Here is a 22,916-nt window from a genome sequence, read left to right as displayed (position 1 = left end):
GGACCAAGCCTGCTCCTGGCCTCGGTGGCATTTTCTTTTCTAAAAGGAGGGGTCCTGTCCAGCAGCCCTTCCACCTAAGCCGGCCTGGACAGGGGATCAGGCACAGTGGCGGAGGGAAGGCGCTTTGCGTGTGCTCAGGGGCATCCTCGTCTCCCTGGCTTCCAGACACAGGTGGCAAGGAGGACCCATAGCCTCTCCGCTTAAAAGATCTTCAGTAGCTGTGTTGGAGGGACCCCCCCCCACACACACACACCACACTTTGCTTGAGAGCTTGCCGCGTCAGAGAAGGGCTTAATGCTGGCCGGAGCATCCGCCTCCCCAGCTTTTGGTGAGCAAGACTGGTACAAGGAGAAACCAGGACGCAGCCCGGCAGCCTATTGCTGGGAGGGATCGTGAGAGCCCCCCTTCCATGGGCTGGGGAAGTGTGTGCCTGGGCACAGCCCGGCAGCCGCCCCTGCATGCCCTCGAGTTGCTTGCCGCCTTTCCCTGTAGCATCGAAACCCTGCCACACTGGGCCCGGCTCCGAGCCCTTTGCACAACAGCCCGCGCAGGGAGGATGGCAGCTGCAACACCTTTTTGCTGGTGCATGGATGTGCTAAACCGCACGGCACATATCCGAGAGCCGGAAAGCCATTGGGGGAGTCCAGTTCTTTCAGCTGCTGGTAAAAATAACACCAGAGCTCTTCTGCCGGCTCGGTTTAGCAGCATTTTAAAATTAGTCCCTCCTGAGGGTTACCTTAACCTCAGGCTGCTAGGAGCAGAGGCACAGCCCCAGAAGGAAGTGGCCTCCAGCCCCACGGGTGGGGCCGGGCCCCCTTAGGGGAGTCCGAGAGTGGGCCGCCTCCAGGGGCTGGCTGGCTGGCTGGCTGGCTGGGGTGGATCAGGGGCTCCGGGTGAGGAGCTGCCTTCTGCCCGTTGGTCCGTCCAGTGGTGGGGAGGGGCAGAGGCCTGCCTGGCGTCCAGAAGGCCCCCGGCTCGATCCCTGGGCTCCCCAGGAAGGGCCTGCCTGAAACACCTGCTGGCTGGTTTTCGTTTTTTGAACTGGAGGCGCCGTGGGTCAAGCCTGGGTCCTTCCATCCCCAAAACCGGTGCTCTTCTGCCGCTCCGTGGTCCCTCCTTGCTTAAGCCAGGTTTGGGAAAGGTTCTTAGGGTGCGATCTGCGCTGCGTGTTTAGATGGAGAAACCTCCCGCCGTGCCCCAACCAGCCCACACATGTGGAGGGTTGAGCCCTCACGGACGTCACGATGTGTCCATTAACTGATTTGTTGCTTGATCCATTGACTCAGTGGAAGTCCCTCTGCACGTGGCCCAAACCTCCAGGAGGAAAACGTGGCAGAGACCTGTTGCCTTCGTGGCTGGCTTGCGGCCTTCCCGGTGGCATCTGGGCCCGTCGCTTGTGCCTCACAGAGGTCTGGCCCAGTGGAGCTGCTTTGGATGGGGCAGCTCCGTCGTTGCCTGCTGTGCAGGGATGCCATAACTCGGAGGGGGGAACCTAAAACGACGGTTGCGGGTGACCCGTTCAGTTGCAGGCCAAATGGGAAGGGATGGTGTCGAGCACGGAAGGCCTCAGTCCAGGATGCCTGACAGGGCTCCGCTCCACCGCCCCCCATGGGGGACGCTCCATCCCCCCTATAGTCTGAAATGAGGCCGCCAGGCTTTCCATGGAGTGCCGTGTCCCTCTGAAGCAGTGCACTGGGCACTGGGCATGGGCATTTTGCGTGGTGGAATCCCCATCCAAAGGAGCTCTGCCACAGCTGTCCTGCCTGCCCTCTCCAGTCAAGGTTTTGCACCAGGCCATCGTGTGGCCCTTCCGCCAGAGACACCTTTTTAATGCATTTTGTGGTTCGGGTCGTGTTAATGTTTCCCTCCTTCTTACCCCCGCCCCCACCCCCATACATACACGCCCAGCCAACCTGTCTATTCATGCTAGGAGCCATCTTGAAACCCTCTGTGTGGAAAGCCAGTGTGCACCATTTAAGGACACACAGAGGTCTGTTTCCTCACTCACGGGCCCTCGGGATGCATGTGTGAACATTTGGCCTGATCATGAAAGCTGCCTCTCTGCATTAGAGGAAGGAAAGGCCGGCACTGCCATGTCCCCTCCTCCCCTCCCCTGGCCTGTGAGCACGGGGCCTCTGGTCTTTGGAAGCTGCCGGAATAAGGGCCCGACAGAAAAATGCCTTACAGCTCCCAGCATGCCCCAGCCAGCCATGGCGTTGCATGGCAGGCTGGGGCAGGCTGGGAGCTGTAGTCTGACACAGCTGGGAGGCACCAGGTGGGCCCCTTTCCCTGGCTCTATACAAGGCAGGCTCCAGGGGCAAGCACGTGGCCCCTTCAGGGCTGGTGCTTTTGACTGGGCTGCTCTTTGCTGAGCTCTGGTGCTTCCCGCCAGGGCCAGGTTCGCCGTGGACAAAGCACCTCCTCCTCTCCCCCCCACCCCCGGTCTCTGGAGTGAGCAAGGGAGGACTTGGGCTGTGCATGTGCGTGCGTCTGCCTCTCATTGCGACCACAGCTTCAGGCTCTGAAGTGGAGTTCTGCTTTTCTTTCTAAGACCGTGGGATGTGGCGGGGGGGAGGGGGGGAGCCGACGCAGCCGTTGACATGGGGTGGGGGCATAGCCCGGGAGGCGCCCAGGGCTCAACCTGTGAGCAACGCCAGAGGCCCTTCCCCAAGCTGCCGCCCTTCAGTTGGTTGGACATCCACCCCCATCAGCCCCAGCTAGCACGAACAGTGCTCAGGAATCCTGGGAGTTGTAGTCTTGCTGAAGTCTGCACTTCCTTGGCCTGAGCTCCCCTGTTCACCCCGGACGTCGTTGTCATCAGGTTTATTTTCATTTCTGTACCGCTCAACAGCCGAAGCTCTCTGGGCGGTTCACAACATTTCATTGGACAATAAAATGCAGCATTAAGAATTTAAATATCCAGAATGTAAAACCATTTAGACACCTAAAAACGTGCCCATCGTGTGCCATGGAATGCTTGGGAGGAGAGGGCAGCTTTAACCCGGCGCCGAAAAGAGGACAGTGTTGGTGCCAGGCAGGCCTCAGTGGGGGGAACTCATGTGTTAGTTTTATATGTTTTTAATCAGTTTTATGTGTGTTATAGTATTTTTGTATTTGATGTTGTTCCCTGCCTCATTCCAGAGGGAGAGGCAGGTAAGAAAACACACACACACACATAAACACATATTATTCCATAGCCAGAGGGGCCACCACTGAGAAGGCCCTCGGTCTTGTCTCCACCCTCCGAGTCTCCCTTGGAGGAGGCACAGGGAGGGCCCCCAAAGGTTGATTGCAATGTCCGGGTGTGATCAGGGAAGGTTATGTAGAGAGGGTGTGCAAGCTTAGGCTTCTAAAAATAATCAGCAGAACCAAGTCAAACCTCATCTGTAATCTGCCCGATTGCTAAAACAGTCTTCAGATGCTCTAATCAGGGTGCCGCCTCACACATTGGTGACTTCCCAGGGAAAGAGCCTTTCCTGTGGTGGCCCCTGCTACGGCATGCCCTTCCCAGGGAGGTCCGCTGGGCCTCTTCCCTGTGTGCCTTGAAACGCCAGGTTACAGTCAGGCCTCTTCCAGCAGGCTCGTCTTGTCTTTCATTTCCAGGTCTGATTATTAATTTTCCATCTGGCTCCTTAATATTTTTGTTACAGTATTCTCATATTTTATTGTTTTGGTTGTTATTTTGTTGGTCTTTTGAGGAGGAGTTTGTTGTAAACCACCCCTGCCGTTGGGCAGGATGCAAATTTAACAAGTAAATGACTAAATAACAATAAATCTTAATAATACCCGAATGTCCCTTGCCCTGATTGCTCCATGGAGTCAACCGTGAGCGGCGCACTAAGGCACACCTCACTGCTCCCCCCCCCCGCCATGTAGAAGCAGGCCCCCTTCAGCTGAGCCAGGCCTTTGGGGCTCCCTGCCCCAGTATTGTTGATTCTGAGCGGCAGCAACATCTCTCCAGGGTTTGGGTGGAGAGGAGTTTTCCCAGCCCTGCTTGCAGATGCCGGGGATTGAACCAGGGATGCCCTGCATGCAGCGCACGAGCGCTCCGCCACTGAGCCATGGGCCACAGACTGCTGGACAAGAGGGTCCTTGGGCCTTCCTCAGTTCTTAAGGGTTACGTGGCATTTGTGCTGCCTTAGGCAGGTCATCTGGAGCCGTGGAGCGAGGTGGCCCGTCTCCTCACGGATGACGGCACCTGGACAGGCTCCCCCTTTCTCCTCCCTGCCTGATTCACGAGCGCTTCCAAGGCCACCGTCTCCCGCGTGCGCCCGCCTGGGCATGTGCCCCAGAGGACCTCGCCGGGCCCCCCTGCCACTTCAAGGCATCTGATCTCTTCCGGCAGGCCTACCCAGTGGAATTTTAAGATGCCTTTTGATAACATGCTGCTTTTAATAATGTATTCGTTTTAAATGTTTTAATCAATTATATGTATTTTATGGCGTTTGCATTTGTGTTGTATCCCGCCTTGATCCGGAGGGAGAGGTGGGATACAAATAAATTATTATTATTATTATTATTATTATTATTATTATATTGGGTGGCAAATGGTGGGAAGACCCTTCCTGCCAGAGACCCTGGAGAGATGCTGCCAGTCAGGCGAGTCCCAGCCAAGCTCTGAGGGAGGGGCCGTCCTCACCCGCCGTCTCCCAGTGCCCCCTGGCATGGGAGCAAGTGAGGGAGCCTCCTGTGCCTGGAGCTGAGAGGGGACCGCTCCAGTGAGGAGCTGGGCTGGCAGCTCAGGCTGTGCGGAGCAGGAGGGAAGAAGGCACACAGGCGGCCAGGGCCGGAGCAGGGCCATGCCTGCCTGCCTGCCTGCCTCCGGAAAGCCTGCAGAGCGGAAGCAGCGCGCTCAGGCCCATCTGCCTTTGCGGAGCGAGACGCGCTGCAGCTGCCGTTGCTGCGAGGGCCGCTGGCAGCGCGAGGAGGCTGCTGTCTGTTGGGGTTTACTGCTGTCTACATTGAAACATGGCTGGGGGTGCCGGGGGGGGGGGAAGAGTTAGTGGCACTGTGCCAGCCCCAGTTAGCCTGGCCTCCCCCCAACCTTCCCCAGCCCCCTCTCCCCCCACCCACCCACCCCCAACGCTTTAAAGTCACATTTCCAGGCCAGACATAGAATTAATCTCTGGGCACTTCAGATTGCTGGCAGCCCAAAGCAGGATGTGGGCTTTTTTTTCTCTCCCTCTCTCTGTGTCTTGGCTGACTTTTTTACCTCTCGAAGAATTTGGAAGGGCCGTGAGATTCCCCCCCTCCCCTTTCGCCTTGGTGCCGTGCAGCTTTCCTGCACACTGATCGCCCTGCTGTGGCTTCGCCCCTAATAGATTTCATATGTTGATGCCGTTGACATCAGAATCAAACTATTCTGCATGTGATCTGGTGTATTTCCTGCAGGAAATCTGCAAGATATTTATTAAGAACTAATAAAATAAACCTCTCTCGAGCTTTTAGGTAGTTTTCAATTGTTCGCGTCTCCCTCGTTTCCTTTTATCAGCCAGGGGTTTGGTTTTGTTTTGTTTTTTGACCATCACACACATGCAGGCCCCCCCTCCTCGTTATAAATGCTCTTAAAAAGCCAGAATATTGGCGGGGGGGGGGGGAAGAAGAGATGTGTCTGCAAACCTGTGTCTTCGGGGCCTGAATCAGAATGGCGCTGTGTTCTTTTTATAGCGCCGCTGCTGTGTGTCTGTGTGGCCACAGCCTTCACGCCAGTACTTAAGGGCTGCCTTTGTACTACTGTGAATTTTCCTTCGTGTCGCAGCTGGAGCCGGTTAGCTTGCAAATTGAAGTAATCCTGGTCAAGAACCAGGCTGTGTTCCGGAAGCGCAGCCCGTGGGATCCGTGCGGCGTTTGGGTGCTGTAGACCAGGGGCTGCTCTGTGTGTGTGTGTGTGTGTGTGAGAGAGAGAGAGAGAGAGAGAGAGAGAGAGAGCGCCTTTCTGTCGAGAAAGGGGGTGTCCCTGCCCTACAGACAGACAGCTTTTCTTGGGCAGCAGCCTCCAACCAGGGTGGTCTTATTCTGCTGGGGTCCCCCCCCCCCTTCAGTGGAGAGCCATCCGGGGATGGAGGCCCGGGATGTGTAGGGCACACACTTTCCTTGCTGCACAAAGCCCGGGGCCGCCCAGGGCAGGTTGCTCTAGCGCTACGGCTGAGCCCCGGGAGCCAGCTTCCATCTGGGCCGTAGGTGCAGGGCTGGGGTTGTGTGCCAGAGGTCAGACGGAGCCTCCAAAGCTGCGCTGTTCTGAGTTGGGGCCTTGTCGACTGGCAGCAACGGCTCTCTGGATTTGAGGGCTCTCTGGATTTGAGGCCGGAATTTTTCCAGACCTACCTGGAGATGCCGCCGAGGATGGAACCCTGGACCTTCTGCCTGCGGAGCATTTCCTCTCCGTCTGGGCTGCACCCCTTCCCTTGTTGGGGAGGTCAAACCCTGCTCACACACAAACACAAGAGGCGGTCACAGCGCCAGGCCGGCTTTCTCTGGAAACCCACCCAGCAGCTTGCCTCTTGCAATCGCTGGCCCACAGCTGTGGTCTGGGTGCCCAGGGAGGCTGTCTGGTACGGAGCAGGGCTGATGCAGGAGCCATAAACGGGGCTTGTAAAAATGTAAGGGGTTTTTGGGGTGGTTGTTTTTCTGAAAGCACTCTTTTATTAGAACAAAGTGTTGGTGGCTAATTTGGCCCTCCGGCAGCAGCCAGATCCGACACGAACAACCATAAAATCTCGCTGCGATGCTGCGTTTCTCTCTCCCCCCCCCCCCCCCCCGGGTGCGTTTCCCCCCTCTTTCCACCAGCCGCCGTCGAGGGCTTGTTTGCCGAGCTGGATGGGGCGGGGCGGGCGGCCTGCCGCTGTGCCTGGCCTGTACCCGTCCTTGAGGGTGTTTGACGCTGGCACGGGAAGAAAGGAAGCGCCGTTTTCCAAGAACTCTGCTCTTTCTCAGCTTGATAAGCGCTGAGACGCAACGCTGCTCGATTGGAGTTGGCAGGGCGGCCTCATTCTTTTGTCTGCCTGTTTATTTTTCCCCTCATCCCTCCACATGTGCGCTGCAGCCCACGGTTGAGGCGCCCCCAAGAACCGGAGGGCGGGAAGCGCTGCAAGCCCCACACTGGGCCCTGGCCCGGCCTGGAGGAGGTGGCGGTGGATTCGCAGGGCCGACCAGGAGGGCCAGTTCTCTGATGAGGTGTCGCCTGTGGCGAGAAAGAAAGAACCGGGGCAGGGGGCTGCCATCCCGCCCCACTTCAGCTCCTTCTCGCCGTCCAGGAGGACCAGAAACGTGGCTTTGGGGGTTGAGTGCTGCGCTGCACAGGATGCCGCATCCTCTGCCAGCCAAAAAGGGGGTGCAGTCTTGGGGCGACCACGGGTAGGAATTGGGGGAGGCAAATCCTCCCTCCTCGGTGTTGCTCGGTTCTGGTCGCTTTCCTGCCAGGATGGAAGGAAGAAAGGGAACCAAAGAGCTCTGGCGAATGTGACACGTGCTGGGGAAAAAAGCTGCCCCAGGGCTTGTTCAGCTCGGGGAAAGGGAAGCCAAGCTGCTGGCATCTGTGTGCTGCAGAGCAGTCCATGCCCCAGAGCTCGGCTTCCATGGTTGAAAACCAAATCCGAGTGCTTCTTGTCTTCCTGACTGCCAGGGCGCAGGGGCTGGGCTTGGAAGCTGGTGTGCAGCGACCTTTAGTGGTCTTGGAAGCCAGGTAGCCATGTGCGCACGCAGCAGGGTTGGACTCCTAGCGTCTGGGGTGGGCTGGCTGTGAGGCTGCAGAGCCCCAGACCGCTCAGAAGGCCACAAAGCAAACGCTTCCCAGGCAGCAAAACGCGGGACTTTGGCTCCGCTGTTGCCCCCAAGCAACGTCGTCTGCTGCCCTGGTGATGGTGGGGGTTGCTCCCACTGTGGACCTCTTTGGAGCATCCCCCTAAGAAGACGGAGGGGCTGCTGGCGGTGGTGGAGAGGGGGGCGGGCGGAGAGCTGTGCCTTGCTCAGCTGAGCGGTGCTTCCAGGGATTGCCTGGCTCAGGGCCGCCACCCTCCACGCCTTGGCAAAGCCGGCTGCAACCTGGGCAAGCGTTTCACTCCTGCAGAAATACTTCCAGTTGGAAAGCGGAGGGTCAGCAGTCCATGTGCGGCGCCCTCCGAATGCCACTCGCCAGGCCCTCTGGCCGGCCCCGCCCGCCGGCCGGTGGGAATGAGCACCACCTCGCGTCACGCACCTCCTCTCCCCTCCCCCCGGCTCCCTCTCTGCCGGTGGCATGACCCCTCCGTTGCACCCCCACCCCCATCTCTGAACTGAAGTTCCACACTGGGCTTTTTTGCCGCCTTCTTTTTTGGGATCTATCTTTTTCCATCTCTCTGTCTGTCTTCGTAACAGTTTTTAATAATGTTTTAGTTAGTTCCAGCCTTTTCCCTCAATGGATCCCACTGGAAAAAGCATTTTGAAAGGAAACAGTTATACACTTCCCTTCCTTTGAAACTCTGCTGGCACCTTTTCCAGCACAGTAAACCATACAGCATGGGTTTTTCAGAGTTTCCAAACACAGACATGCTGGCGTTAAATTTATGAAAAAATGTTTTATTCGTCCGTGTGCTCCAGTGCGAGTCTCGGAGCTGCTGGTCAAAGTTGAAACCGAAGCCCGGCTCGGAATTGCCGCCCTGAACTTGCCAGGAAGCCCGGCTGCCCAAGCCTGTCCCAGCTGCGCTCCGTCCTGCTTTCTCCCAGGAGGGGATGCTGGGGGTGCGGGTGAGTCCCTCCTGCTCCTGGCCCACAGCCTTGCTCCTGCAGCGCTGGGGACTGGCCTACTCTCAGGAAACGGCCTGCGCTCCGCAGTGTAAGAAATAAAATTATGCAACCATGAAGTCCAGAAGAGGCGGATTCTGCTAGGCAGAGTCAGTCAGTGCACACCGGGCCTTCTTCTGCAGAGCCCTGTGTTATTTTTACGAGGGTTGTTGCTGTTATTTTTATTCACCTTTTACAGAATTTTGATTTCTGCTAGCCATGGGGGTGGTGGTGGTGGGGGGGGTGTTATTCCAGAAACTGGTAAAATGGAAAGAAGCCGGACCATGGAAGCCGCCTTGCGTTCCTTGCAAGAGGCAAAAAGGCCAGATAAAAATGCAATAAGCAAACGAATAAGCCGGGCATTGCGATCCCGCCATCCCTCAACTTCTGAACATAAGGACATATAAGAAGAGCCCTGAGGCTGGGTCAGACCGAGGGTCCATCCAGCCCAGCACTCTGTTTCCGCAGGGGCCAACCAGCTGCCAGCCAGGGACCCACAAAGCAGGACAACAGCACCCTCCTGCCCCTGTTCCCCAGCAACTTCCCCAGAGCTTCGGCTATTGGGCGGTATGAAAAACGTAATAAATAAACTGATGCACACAGGCTTACTGCCTCGGAGACTGGAGGTAGCACGTAATCATCAGGGCTAGTAGCCACGGATCGCCTGCTCCTCCTCTAGGAATTTGTCCAGCCCCCTTTGAGGGCCAAGTGGGTGGCCGTCACCGCATCTTGTGGTAGTGATTCCATAGTTTAACTCTGCGCCATGTGAAGACAGACTTCCTGTTATTTGCCCTGAATCTCCCACCACCTATCAGCTTCATGGGATGTGACCCCCATTGGGTTCTAGTGTTCTGGGAGAACATTTGTCTCCCTCTCCTCATTCTCCTCTGAAAACTTTCTTCGGTGTTCCTTCTGACTTTGTGATTCCCATAAACGTTGCTCGCCTGCTTTCTAGCCATGAGGGCCAGAAACTTGCATTTTGTAAAAAACAAAACAAAAATCAAGTATAGCAGAAGCTGAATTTTGTACCCATTTATTTAAATGCCTCATAAAATAAATTTCTTTTTCAATAACAGAAGTACAAGTAAAAACAAGATAAAACCGATAAATATGCCTTGCATTGTGCTCCTGTCGAATCACAGCAGAGAACCCTGCGATCCTCTTTACCGGACCTGTCTTGTTTTCCGCAGCGGGCCATCCGTTGCCTCCCCACCCCTACCCCTGTAAGTCCTGGAGCCAGACGGGCAATTGCTGCTCCCCCCAGGGTCCGGTTTTCAGTGCTAGACTCATCCAAATGTGGAGGTTCTACATAGGCAGCATGAGTTCACAGAAGCCACCCAAGCTGGCAGCATAGCGGAGACCAGCGAATCCCATCAAGTGGCGCTGTCCCTGCACTACAGTGCCCATCATCCCCAGCCAGCATGGTTCAACGGCTGGGTTGAGGATGGCGGCCATCAACGAGCAGGAGAAGTTGCATCCTTCGCAGCGGTAGCGACGTTTCCCCGCTGGGGCCTTGCCCGATTGATCCCAACATACATGCCTCCCTCCTTGCCATCCCCCCTGAATAACCTTTGGGGGGAACTCCGTGCCTGTCATCGTCCTCCCCGCCCCCCGAGAACGCCGTCACTGCTGCGCTCAAAATAATCGTTGGCACCAAACTGGGGAAGCCATATGCGGGCCCTGCTGAACTGTGGAGGCTGAGCCTCCCAAGAGCTCAGGCCTTCCCTACTGGCTGTCCCCCGGCGGTGACAGAGCAGCGGGCAGAGTCCCAGGACCCCACCCCACCCCACCCCGGCTATGTTTCTGCAGCTGTTTAATGGCGGCTGCTCTCAGCTCAAGTAGGCAAGCAGTGTACGTACGCTTCTGAGCCAGGGGATGGGGCAGGCGGAGCGCTGGAGGGGGCTGCATGGCACCTCCTGGATAAGGCAGCTGTGCATGAGCGATGCTGAACACGCACGCTGCCACATTTGCAACACCCACCCCACCCCAGGGAACCTAGATTTTGCAGCCTGGGTACATTCTGCCTCCCGTGTTATTGATTCTGCGCTCTTGCGTCTTTGCAGGATTCATCCTGTTCCTGCTTGTTGCAGGGAGGGAGACGTTGTGGGGCAGGACCTTGCCCTGGGACCTCTGGCGACCCCGTGCGCCCCTTCCATTCCCCAGATTTCACAACGTCATAATGGTGGACGAGAGCTCCGAGGCTGTGCCATCCTCCTTTTGAACATCTCTTCATGGCACCTTAGCTTGCAGTGAGGGGCAACGTTCTCAGGGTGCCAGTGCCCACGCTTCAAACTCGGAGTCCCCCCGTGCTTTCCCCACCTGCTTGTGGCATCTGCCCAGCCTCGCTCTTGGCTCACAGGGCTGGGAAAGCTGCCTGGAGCGGCGCTTCCTGTCATGGCAGACCGTCCTGTCCGCACGCGCCAGAGGCACTCTGGGCAGCCCATTGGGGTGCCAGAGGCGCCCGCTTTCACCTCCGCTCTAGGACCCAGAATCCCCAGCCGCTGCTGGCCGCCTTTTGAAATGGCCGGGCAGCCCTTGCACTGCCTTCCACCGCCCTAGGAGGTGCAGGGGGTGGCTGCACAAGACGGGGCCTCCTCAGCTGTGGCACCCAGGGGTCGGAATTCCCTGCCCCTGGAGCCCCCTTTTCCCTGCCTCATCCCTTTCGCTGTCTTTTCCCAGACGTCCACAAAGTCCTCGTTATTTGAGCCGGGCCTTGCATTTTGGAAAGACCGGTAACCTCCAAACCGGCAAAAGCATTTCTATATTTATTTTCCTGCTCCAGATGTCCGTATGGTCTGCGGCTCCGCTCTGAATGTTGGTGTGTGTGTTTCTTGTATTCTCTTTATTCTGTTGCACGGCGCTTTGAAGGAATCCGCCAAAAAAGTGGCCCCGAAAACGGTTTAAAATGGCGCAAATAAATAAAACAAAACCAGAGCAGCCCCAACGTGAGGCCGGCCCCCTGCCTTGTGAGGGCTGGTCCTGCCGCGGGACCAACGAGGCCTCTGCCACGGCCTCCGCACCACCCCTCTGCCCACCGGTGTGTGGAAATGGCTTCCCGGCCTGCTTGGGCTTCAGGGGCCTTTTCAGGAAATTTCTGAGAATAACATGTTCTAAAAATGGGAGCCTTCTTTCCACAGATACTTCCGGGAAAAGGCCTGAGTTAATTTTAGCAGTGGCGCCCTTTTCCGTTTCCGGGGGAAAGCATTTGCAGCTCGCCCTCTGGACCACTGGCGGCCCTAGCGTGTACGTGTGCGCGTGGAGGAGGCTTGGCTGCCTGCCAGAGCCAGCAGCCTTGCGGAGGGGAAGTGCGCCTTGCGCGGATTGAGCCCCTGAGGCCATCCTCGGAGGCACCTAGCCAGGGCCCTCTTTTATTTGCTCCCCAGGCCGAAGGGAGCGAGTGCTGGGAGTGAGGGAAGGAAAGAGATGGATGTGGGTCTCGGGACCCCGGCCGGGGCAACCGAGCAAGGAAGCCGGCCTTTCGCAGCTTCCTGCACAGCCCTTCACGCAGGGCCCGGGGCATCGGCTGGGAATATGTCATTAATTTTTATACTTTCCCCTGTAAACCGTCGACTCTTTTTATGATGTCAGGAGGGATTCCTTAATTTTGCAGCTGCTTCCTGGTTACGTCAGAGGAGAGCCTCCTGTCCTGGAGACGCCAGTTGCGCTCCCCTGGTGGTGGTGGGGGGGGGCGACGGGTGGAAGAAGCAAATGAAGTGCTGGATGTCCAATGGCTTCCATGGGGAGTGCCGCTCGCCTCTTGCACCCCTCCTGGTGTCCAGCTCACCGCCTCTTGTCCTCCTCCTCCCCCCCCCCCCCCCGTGCACAAGAGAGCAGGGAGGGGTCTCCACGCCCCCCGTGCTGTTGTCAAGGCGTCCGCCTTGGGGCAGCAGGGAACGGAGACACAATCCCAATTGCACCGGATAGGGTGGCGAGGGCGTGTCCGTTTGGGAGGCGCCTCTGCTGTCTTCCCCCACCTTGCCTCATGGCCCTTCGGCTACAAAGGCTGATCGCTCATGGCATGGCTAGGGGGCTGTGCGGCCTGGTTGCCAGAGAAGCCCCTTTGAGATCTCACCTAGGGTTAAGCAGCTTGAATGTGCAGGTTGCCAGACACCAACGAAGTATATGTACCTGCACCTGTACTTCAGGTACATATATATTGCGCAGACAAGCAGCCCACAGGATATGCAGCCCAGCAGAATGCCACCTTTTGAAGTTCAGTCCCTCCTTAAAAGTCTCCCAGCGGGGCCGGGGACACCACCAGAAAGGTCCCGCCACAGCTCATCTCGCTGATCACCAGGCGGAGGGACTTTGGGGAGGCACTTTTTGGTCTTGAATAATTTGGCGGGAGGTCAGTTTGGGAAGGCGCCAGCTGCCGGTTTGGGCCGCCAACACTTGTATGGGCTACTTCTGTGGAAGTCCACTGCCTTGTTCTTTATTGCCCTAGAGGGGGCAGCTTTTCAGAAGGCCCTGCCCCCTGCCTGCCTGTGTGGGTGGTTTGGGGGCAGGGTCTTCACCCTACCTTTCCCCACCAGTCCCTGACTCTGCCCCCCCATTTCTCCTCCCCTGCCCTGTTGTGTTTCTCCGTCCATCAAGCGATTGACTTCAGTGGGACGTGTGAACACAGGCGTGTCCTGTCGTTTTGGAGGCAGAGGGGCAGCATGTAGGGCAGACGCCGTGTTCTTCCCTCAGTGCTGGGGCCACTGCGGAGGAGGAGGAGGAGGAATGCCCCCAGCTGGGTCTCTTCTGCCTTCCCACCTCACCCCAGGGCCTTGCATTCATGTCTAGTTGACATACCTGACTCTCCTCGTTCGGGGGGGCGGGGGTGTTTAGCAGACTCAGGATCCCCCTCTCCTCCTCTGATGCTCTCCTCCTCTCTTGCCCACTTCCTGCAGAAAAAGCCGGCCATGGGCTTGCCTGGGGGGCGGTGAGGCCATGGGCTTGCCTGGGGGCGGTGAGGCCATGGGCTTGCCAGCACTGGCTGGCTGGGAGTGACTCACCAGGCAAGCGCTTGAGCATCTGGGCAGCAATAAGGGAAGCAGCGGCGGTGGCAGACCGCCTCCAGGTGGCGGCCGCTTGGGAGGGAGGCAGATGTGGTCGCTGTCCTCCTTGCCAGCTGGCTGCTGGAGAGGGGGGTGGGGGTGGGGGTCTCGTGGCCACCCCTTCTCAGTTGCTGCGCAGGCAGGCAGGCGATGATGCATCGTGAGGCTGCCTGGCCTTGGCTGGACCACAACCTCGCCTGTCTGGACAGACCTCAACCACCCCAAGAACCCATGCCCACCCTTCTGCTGTCGGTTTCCCTCTCCTCTCCAAGGGCCTCTTTTCTGAAGGTGTCCATCTGTAGGCTTACGGTTCACTCTCCCCAACCTGGCACACACACACACACAGAGGTGCCAGACACCAATGCACAGCAGCTCCCAGCCAGATTGGGGAAGGCGGGCTGAGACTGTACAAGCCTCTGAGCAGATGAAGAGTTCTGCGAGATGCGGAACGTGGCGTGGCCCTATGCGCCCACCACGCTTGGTCTGGCCCAGAGGCAGCCCTGGACACCTATGTCACGGTTGGCCCCTTTGGTCTTTCTGGAAGCTGTGATGACACCAGCAGTGGTAACCCACGATGCCCCACCCACCCCATTCATTGAAAGGTGACTCTAAACTGCGTGGGCAGGCCTGCGCTCCAGCCTTTTTGCCTGAGGTGGGCCTTGCGGCTCTCACCCAGGCCAGCTGGACTCCGCAGCGGAGCACCTCTTCTTCGGCCGGCCTCCGCCTTGGCACCCCCTCCCGCGTCCCAGGTCTGCCTCCCCAGGCAGGCAGGCTGGGCACCCCTCCACAGCCGCCTCTTCCCGCTAGCTTCCGTCGGCCAGCCCGGCCCCGCTGCCCTCCAGGAGGGCCTGGCGATGGTGTCCAGCACACCCTGCCGGGGTAGGCTGTGTTCATCACTTTTCCTGGAGATGATCTGTTTTAAGCACTCCTTGACAGTTACAATAACAAGGGCCGCGCTCTCCGCTTCCCAACCGAAGGACACTCGCTGCCGGTGAAAGATGTATAGCGCTAATTAGAAATACATAACATCCGGCCACATGGCAACCTTCTCCTGGCCGCGCTGTTTCCTGAGACCCGACAACTTTGACGACAGTTGGTTTATGTTTTCCATGAATATTATGTTCTCTGGGAAACCAAAAAGCCTCCCGGCGATGTGAGGCGGCCCAGGTAGATTGATGCAAGCCGGAATATCGCCTGGGTTCTGGACAGCGGGCAGCTCCAGGCGAAGGGAGAGCGGGAGGGAGGGAAGGGGGGACCTCCAGCACCCTGTGCCGGGCCTGGTGGGCGTTCTTCAGTCCTCCCGTCGCAGCTCACAGAGCTCAGCTGTTGGTGCTGGAGCAAAACCGCCCAGGCGTGGTGCGAATGGTGCGCTGCTTTTGGGCCCTCTGCCCAATAGGAGGGGCTGTAGGGTGCCACACCCGGGGGGGGGGGCGTCACAAGCCACGCAAAAGAAACTGGCTGGGTGCTTTCCCTCCATTGGCATGAGAAATTCAGGCACCAGGTTTAGATCCACTTAGCAAAAGGAGCCGGGCTTTGGGTTCTGAGAGAGAGCAGCAAAAGGGGCCGCGCCTCTGTCCCCTTGCAAGGCTCCGAGCGTGTTCTGCAATGCCCCGGCAAAGGCACAAAACAGCCGGGTTTGGTAGAATTGGCGCTCAAAAGCTCAGCTCCCTAAATGAGTGAGTGAGTGAGTGGGAGAAGGCGGGACATTCGTAGTCGTGAGTTTTTAGCCCATATGGCTGCAAATTCAGCTGGGAAGTGAGGAGCTCAGCCTCCCGTCAACCTGATGCTTGGGGGACAAATGTAAGCCTAACATTTAAAAGCTATGCAGATCTCAAAAAACAAATGGCTAGAATGCCTGGGAGAAAAGGAAGGGGGCGCCCACCTGGTCTTGGCCCGGCATAAACTGATCACACTGCCAGTGCCAGGCCTGTCTCCTTGGGGAGGGCAGAAATGGGGCGCTGCCACCACCATGAAGGCCCTGCCTCTCCTGTAGCCACCCGCCTAGCTTCCTTTGGTAAGGCGCTGCTGAAAGGAAGTCAGTCTGCCGTGGTGTATTTTGGGCCCGATCCCTCCGCAATTAAAGGCTTCGCCAGCCTGTGTGAGGAGGTCTTGTCGCATCCCCTCGCTTGAGAGCTCCACGGGACGCAGGGGTCAGGCCAAGGTCCACCCAGAGCAGAATTGATGGCCAAATCCCAGCAAGCAGAAGGGGCTGGGCAGAAATGGCTGCCCAGTGGGTGCTGGGCAGGGGTGCCCTGGTAGAGCCCACAGCCCCTTCCACCTCCCAGGAGAGAGAGAGAGAAGGGCCCTTTTGGAGGGGAGGGGCCCATCCCGCTCTGCGTGTCCCAGGGAGGGGGGCCTCACCGCTGCCTTGCTTGTACCCACACAGAGTGCCTCTCGGAGGACTGCCGCTCGGTGATCCAGGAGCAGGCCACGGCCCTGGGGCTCGCCATGTTCGCCACGCTGGTCAAGCGCTGCGCCGCTCTGCTGCAGGAAGTCTCTCTGGGTAAGTCCGGAGGGGGGCGCTGCTGCCGCTGTGGGATTCCGGGGAGGCTGGGGGCCTCAGACTGCGAAAGGGCTAGCCCAGCTGTGCCCAAGGGGTTGCCCTTCAAATGAGTTGGGCTACAGCTCCCCGCAGGGCCAGCAAACATTCTCCTGTGAGCCTTCCCGCCCCGCCCCCTCCATCAGAGGGGCAGAGACTGTGGCCTGGTTGGCATGTAACAATAACCCAGAGTATGGTTTGTCATTGAATCGTGGGGTTGTCATTACATACGAACCCTGCACTATGGTTTAATTACTGGTTGTTAATCACAAACCACCCAGGAAGAGAAACCAGGGGGGTGGGTTGTTGGGTTGTGAGCCCTGGACCGTTCTTGGTTAACAAACCATAGTCAAACCCATAGTGGAGGGTCCTCACGTAACAACCCCATGATCTAACAACAACCCACGATTCAATGATGACCCATATCAAGCCGTACTCTACGTTGTTGTCGGCACACGAAGCAGGTCCATGCCCCCAGCCAGGGGGTGGGCGGTTAAGTCCCCAGGGCGCATTCCCAACCCCCTCACAGCACACGGTTTGGGAATTGCTGCTCTCGCTCCCGCCCAAATGGTTTCCCCTCTGCACTTGAGGGCCCAAGCAGAGATGCATCAGGGAGCCACGGGGGAGCGAGGGAGGGGCAGCGCAGGGAAGGCCTCTCTTGCTCCAACCTTCTCCCTCTCCGTTCTCTTTCTTGGCAGCCGCTCAGGCCCAGGAGGGCTCCGGGGTGAAGGAGGAGGAGGAGGAAGAGGGGGAGGAAGAAGGCATCAAGGTCTCCTCCTTGCCGCAGGACCTGAAGGAGCTGCTTCCCAGCATCAAGGTTTGGTCGGACTGGATGCTCGGCCACGCAGACACCTGGAACCCCCCGCCCAGCGCCCTGGAGCTGCCCCGATCGTACGTCGCCCCTCTGGGTGGGGGGCCTTTTCCTCCTCCTCTCTTTTTCCTTCCTTCCTTCACCCAGTCCTTTCCAGAAGAGCAGAAGGCACCTCTCTCTCTCTCTCTCTCTCTCTCTCTCTCTCTTTCTCTCCGTGAATGCGAAGCACTTGCCCCACTCTGTCCACCCGTCTGTGCCCCCCAGCCACCATTCCCAGCATCCCCCATGACTGCCAGGGGATGCTGGGAGTTGTGGTCGAATGCATCTGGAAAGTTTGCGGAAGGTTGATCCGTCTCCCCTGCCGTCCCTGCAAAGGAACCCAGGGATGACTTAAGGCTCCCTCCCTGTGAGGTGCAGTGAGCGCTGGCTGATGGACCGGCTGCCCAGAGGACTCCAGGGCAGGACTGGGATGAGGCCCATTCTTGGAGGAAGAGGAGGAGGAGGCAACGTCTCTCGGTGGCTGCCAGCCCTGCTGGCCATGTGCCGCATGCAGTTGCTGGGGAGCAGGGCGTGAGGGTGCTGCCATGGTGCTCCCCAGTGGGACATCCGTGTGCACAGCATGCTGGAGGAGATCCGTCCTCGGGGCTCTTCTGATGGGCTTAGGAGCCCAGGTCCCCTCCATCCACGTCTCACGCCGCCGCACCCCACCGTTGCCCTCTGATCCCCTGGCTTTTGGCTCCGGCATCTAAGGACTCCAGGGGTGCTCCCAGCAAGGGACCGGCTGGATTCCCCTCTTCCCACCACCTGACTCCTGTTCCTATGACTGGGACTCCCAGCACCACCAGCACCGCTGGCCTGGGACTCCTGGAAGGGTTAACAGCCCTGGCTGGGTCCTGTTTACATCTGCATTGGCCGCCTTTGCATCTTCTTGGAACGACCTCTTCTCTCTTCTCCCCCCATGCCCCCCCCAAGAGGCCTCGTTCCATCGGGCCCCATCCTCCACTCCCTCCCCACTTCCCTGCAGGTCATCCCATTATCTCCCCAGCCCCCACTTCTATTAATCCAGTGGAGGCAGGTCCCTGGGTGTTGCTGAGGAAGGCACTTCGGGAACCTGGCAAAGGAGATCTGGACGGAACCTGGTGTGTCCCGTGTCGCCCCCCCCCCCCCCCGCGTGCAGCAGGCAGGGCTCCCTCCGCCCACCCCCAGCTTCTTCCCCCCTTTGATTGCTGCCACTTTTGGCTGCTGCTGCTTCTTTTTTCATTTTGGCTGAGGAAATGGAAATCTCACACAGGAAGTGCCGGGCCCCATTTTGGGGAGAAGGGCCGGGTCTGTTTTCTGTTTGCCGGCTGCACAGGGTTGGCGGGCGGGCCGGGACCACGGCCTGCTCATGTGAACCGTTGCCCATCTTTGGGCAAGCGCTCAGCCCCAGAGAGCGCTCACGGGAGCCCCGCCGCCTTCCTGCACATCCTGGCCGCGTTTGCACAGCAGCTGCTCCAGGGAGGAGGAGGAGGAAGAGGAGGAACCAGCTCCTTCCTCCTCCTCCTCCTCCTCCTCCTCCTCCTCCTCCTCCCACATACTCCCGCTGCTTCACTGCCCAGGCCCCGCTGGCAGCGGGGGCATTTCCTCCTTCTCTTTAACGCCCCCCAACGCCTGCAGCCAGTGTCGCCTGCGGCAGGATTCGGGGGAGGAGCTGAGCCCGCCCTACGTGGGGTGAGCTGTGTTCCCATGAATTGGGTTCCATTCAGCTGGCGGGGTTCTGAGGGGAAGCGACAGTCACGTTCCCAAGCCCTGATGGTGTGTCTGTGGCAGAGGCAGAGCTCGGAGGTGGAGTTCCCCACCCCCACCCCGGTCGGCCCACCTGTTTGTTCTACTCGGGGGGGGGGCAGGAAGGGGCCCCAGGCTCCCTGCGCTCTCCAGCACAGGTGGGGCGAGCTCTGGCCAAGCGGGGACACCGGGAGCCCCCTGGACAGATCGGCAGGACGCATCACATATAGGCCCTGCAGGGATATGGGTCCCGAGCCCCAGGATTAGTTTCCGGAGCCCGGGCTCCACCAGGCGGTTGGGCGGTAACAGCCTTGACGATGGGCAGAGGCGGTGCACTTTCCCCTTCCTGTGCCTGGCGGTCAGAGTCGGGGCGTGACCCCCGCGCCCTCCCCCAGGCCACTGAGAGGCAGGGGCGTTCCCTTTGCCGCCTTCCACTGAACAGTTGTGGAATCAGAAGAGGGGCAGACGACACCCCGGGCAATAGGCTGCCTCGAGAGTGGGGTTCTGGAGTGGCGCTCCAAGTGCCAGGTCTCTCTCTCTCTCTCTTCCCCCCCCTCCCCACCGGCGCCCCTCCAGGCCCAGCTTGGCACTGGCCGCTCCCCCCCCCCAGCCCGCCGGTTCCCAGGCAGCCCGCGCAAGCGCCAACGCCGAGGCCCGGCTAAACTCAGCCCAGCTGTGGCAGCGGGCTTATTGCTTTCAGCTGGTACTTGAACCCGGGTCTCTGGCTTTGGAGCGCTTCCCAGGTTTAATCCCCGGAGCTTTCTCCGCAGCTGTATGACACTCCGCTGACCCTGGATGAGGATAGGAAAATAGAGCGGGTGCCAAGCCAGCGTCTCTTTTTCATTTGGAGCCTGGCGGCCTGCCCATGACCAGGGTTACATAATGGGAAACATCGCCGGAGCTCCAGAGAGCCCTCCGCGCCGCTTCGCCAGGCTGCCGGGGCCCTGCGCGCTCCGAGGCCGTATATCTTCCTAATTGGTGCTCGGATGCATTTATCACCCGCCTGGATTTCAGAGCCCTCCCCTCCTCCCCCTGGAAAGGGGGCTGCATTCCGCTCCTCTCGCAGCTCTCCTGTTTGACGCGGGGGGGGGGGAGGAAGGATGTGGCATTGCTTGCACACCAGGCAGAGGGGGGGAGCAGGCCTTTCCTAGGGCCGAGGGCAGGAGCCTGATTTTGGGGGCACAGAGGCTAGCCGAGTGTGAGGTGCTGTTCCCCCCCAGAAAAGCACCCCTTTTGGCACAGAACAGGCAGGGGGGGACGTAATTCTCTCCCCTTCCCCCAGGGTAGAGGGAGGTCAGGACTGTGCATGGCCCCAACATGGCCCCGAAATTGTCTGCCTCTCAGATAGGTAGGGTGAGAATCTCTTGTGGGATTCCACTTCCCGATCAAGGGTTCTAGCTCTTCCTTCACTGGGCATGCTTCAGATGTGTTGGACTACAGTGCCCAGCATCCCCTAGCCAGCTCGGTGTACGTTCTAAAGAGATGTTCTAGAGTCATCTAAGGAGGAGGGCACTTGCTGGCAGAGCGGAGCCTCAGGATCCGCCCCCTCCCAGGCGAGACTCTCACTGTCCGTCTCACCCAGCCGTGTCCACTTGGACGGGCAGCGTGTCTCCCTGCGATCCTTTTGAACGGGGCTGCTGAGGGCTGAGCGTGGACCCAAGTCTGTGCGGTGGGAATAGGCTCTCCCAAGATGTTCCCTGTCACAGAGTTGGGAGGGTTCTTGGAGGTCATCAAGTCCAACCCCTTGCTCAAGGCAAGGATCCACCTCAAAGCATCCCTGACAGAGGGTCGTCCAGCCGCCTCTTGAAGGCCCCTAAGGTGGGAGAGCCCACCTCCTCCCTAGGTCATGGGTCCAATTGTCGTACTGCTCTAACCGTCAGGGCATTTTTCCTGCTGTCCAGCCGGAATCTGGCTTCCTGTCACTTGAGCCTGTTATTCCACATCCTGCACTCTGGGAGGATTGAGAAGAGATCCTGGCCCTTCTCTGTGCGACAACCTTTTGAGTATTTGAAGAGTGCTATCCTGCCTCCCCTCAGCCTTCTCTTTTCTCAAGACTGAACAGGCTCAGTCCCTTCCCCCTTTCTTCGTTGGACCAAGTTTCTAGTCCCTGGTCATCTTTGCGGCCCTCCTCTGAACTCATTCCCATTGACCTGAATCCTTCCAGGGGCTGCGTTCACGGTGAGGCCCGACCGGGGCAGAGTAGGAAGGAACTGTCACTTCCCGGGATTCAGCCGCTGCTGCATTGGCTCTGTGGAAGCTCCCGAGAGCAGGCCAGGCAGGGGGCACTTTGGGCACGGGGCATCCTGCCAGGAGGGGCAGTGGGTCAAGAGGTTGTTGGAGGGGGAGGGAGGGAGGGAGATTGAAGGAAGGAGGGGAGGCTGAGCTGCCTGCCTGCCTGGCTGCCTCTCCCTCCCTCCTTCCCAGCGAGAAAAAGGCCCGAGCGGTTTGCCATCTGGAACGCAGCGCTGGGCTGCTTCCACCACACGCTTTCCGGGTTTGTTCTGCAGCTGTGGGCCTGGTGTGTGAGTGTTTAAACAGGCTGGTATTACACAGGAAACGGCCACCTCCATGGGGCCCCTGCAGGCCTGAAACATGGGGTCATTGTCTTCGGCGTTCAGCACCGCATGTGTGTGTGTGTGTGTGTTTGGGGGCTGTCCTACGAGCCTTTCAGCTCCGTTCCTCCCCCCCCCCCCCGCCAACCCCAGGCCTGGCATGCCCCTGCCCGCTTCTCCGGGGGTCCCTCCCCTGCTCCCTTTCTCTGTAGGCTGTGCCCACCTCCCCCTTCACCCTGGCCGAGCGGCCACCCCACCTGTGAAGCCCCAGTATTCAGGGCGAGGATAGGGGGGCTGCTGGGTGTGTGTGTGGAGGGGGGCACAGCCCAGATTTTGAGGAGAGTCACGCCACCCCTCCACTCCCTTGCTGCTTGTGCCCTTATTCCAGCGGCCACGTGGGCAGGTCCTGCTAGGGGGCCGGGGGGGGGCTCTGCCCTTTGGGGGGGGCAGGGGGGCACTTTGAGGAGGAGGCCTCAAGGCAGTTCTCCCCCCCCCCAGGGAGCCTGAGGCGGCCCAGAGCAAAGCCAGACCCGTCGCCTGCAGGGCTGCACCTGCCCCCCCACGCCTGCCGCCCAGAGTGGGGGCTGTGCCCCCACTTCCCTGAGGGTGGCGGCAAGCCCCTTTGTCCGAAGGGGCAATGCTGCTCAGCACTGCCCGCGTTGCCTCCCTCCTTCCTGGAGCGCGACTTGATGAGACTCGGGCCAGCCTCCTGCGAGGGACGGCTGCCCCAGCCCACGGCGGGTACCCCACCCCCAGGCGGCCTGCCTGTTGGAAGTGGCCTGTAGCCATCCTATCGCGGCGCTTGTCTCTGCTCAGGGCCGCAGGACGGCTGGATCGGGCCTCTTCTTATTTTCCTCCAGTGCAGATTGGGGCAGGGGGCAGTTCGTGAAAAGTTCAGTCTCTTTTAACCCTTACAGCTCTGTTTATTTTCAAGCTGGTAGCCCAGGCCAAACGTTTCCTGTTACCTCACAGGGGGACCCTTGGAGATCGGCTCCCCCCTTCCTCCTCCCCCCAAACACATTTTGGGGCTGTTTGTGTGTGTTTTTTCCACCTTTAAATGTTTCTGACAGCCAGGCCTGGCTTGGGCACGGGGTGGGGGTGGGGGTGAGCAACCAGCCCTGACGCGCTGGGGGCAAGCTGGCCAAGGCCTCCCCCAGGGGGGAGACCTCCCCTCCCTCAGCCCTGGGGGTGCGGGCGTGCTGACGGTGTGCTGGGATGTGATTAATGGCAGCTCATTCCGCCGGGTTCCCAGGACACTCTTGAAAACAAGATGTTTCGTTTCAGTGCAAGACCTTCCCTCCTCCCCCCACCCCACCAAATCCCATACGTCGATTTCAGCAAATAAATGCAGGCTGATTGTCCACCTGGAGCAGCTTGCTTGGTTTAGGTGTGTGTGTGGGGGGGTGGAGGCGGAGGGAGAGAAGGGGTCTTGGAGAGGCCTTGCTGGGAACGCC

General features: G+C 59.2%; 1 protein-coding gene across 1 annotated transcript in view; it reads left to right on the top strand.

The window, feature by feature from the left end:
• The window catches only part of SMG6 (SMG6 nonsense mediated mRNA decay factor), a 68,560-nt gene that overhangs the window by 21,413 nt on the left and 24,231 nt on the right, over positions 1-22,916 (top strand). Inside the window, exons 11-12 of the mRNA XM_063146631.1 lie at positions 16,183-16,299; positions 17,034-17,226. Of these exons, the coding sequence (XP_063002701.1) occupies positions 16,183-16,299; positions 17,034-17,226 (310 nt within the window). The remainder of the gene's footprint in view (positions 1-16,182; positions 16,300-17,033; positions 17,227-22,916) is intronic.

Source organism: Elgaria multicarinata, chromosome 22 (assembly GCF_023053635.1).
Source record: "Elgaria multicarinata webbii isolate HBS135686 ecotype San Diego chromosome 22, rElgMul1.1.pri, whole genome shotgun sequence".
NCBI lineage: Eukaryota > Metazoa > Chordata > Lepidosauria > Squamata > Anguidae > Elgaria > Elgaria multicarinata.
The sequence above is the reverse complement of the archived record's forward strand: the minus strand, read 5'-3'. Positions and strand labels throughout refer to the sequence as shown.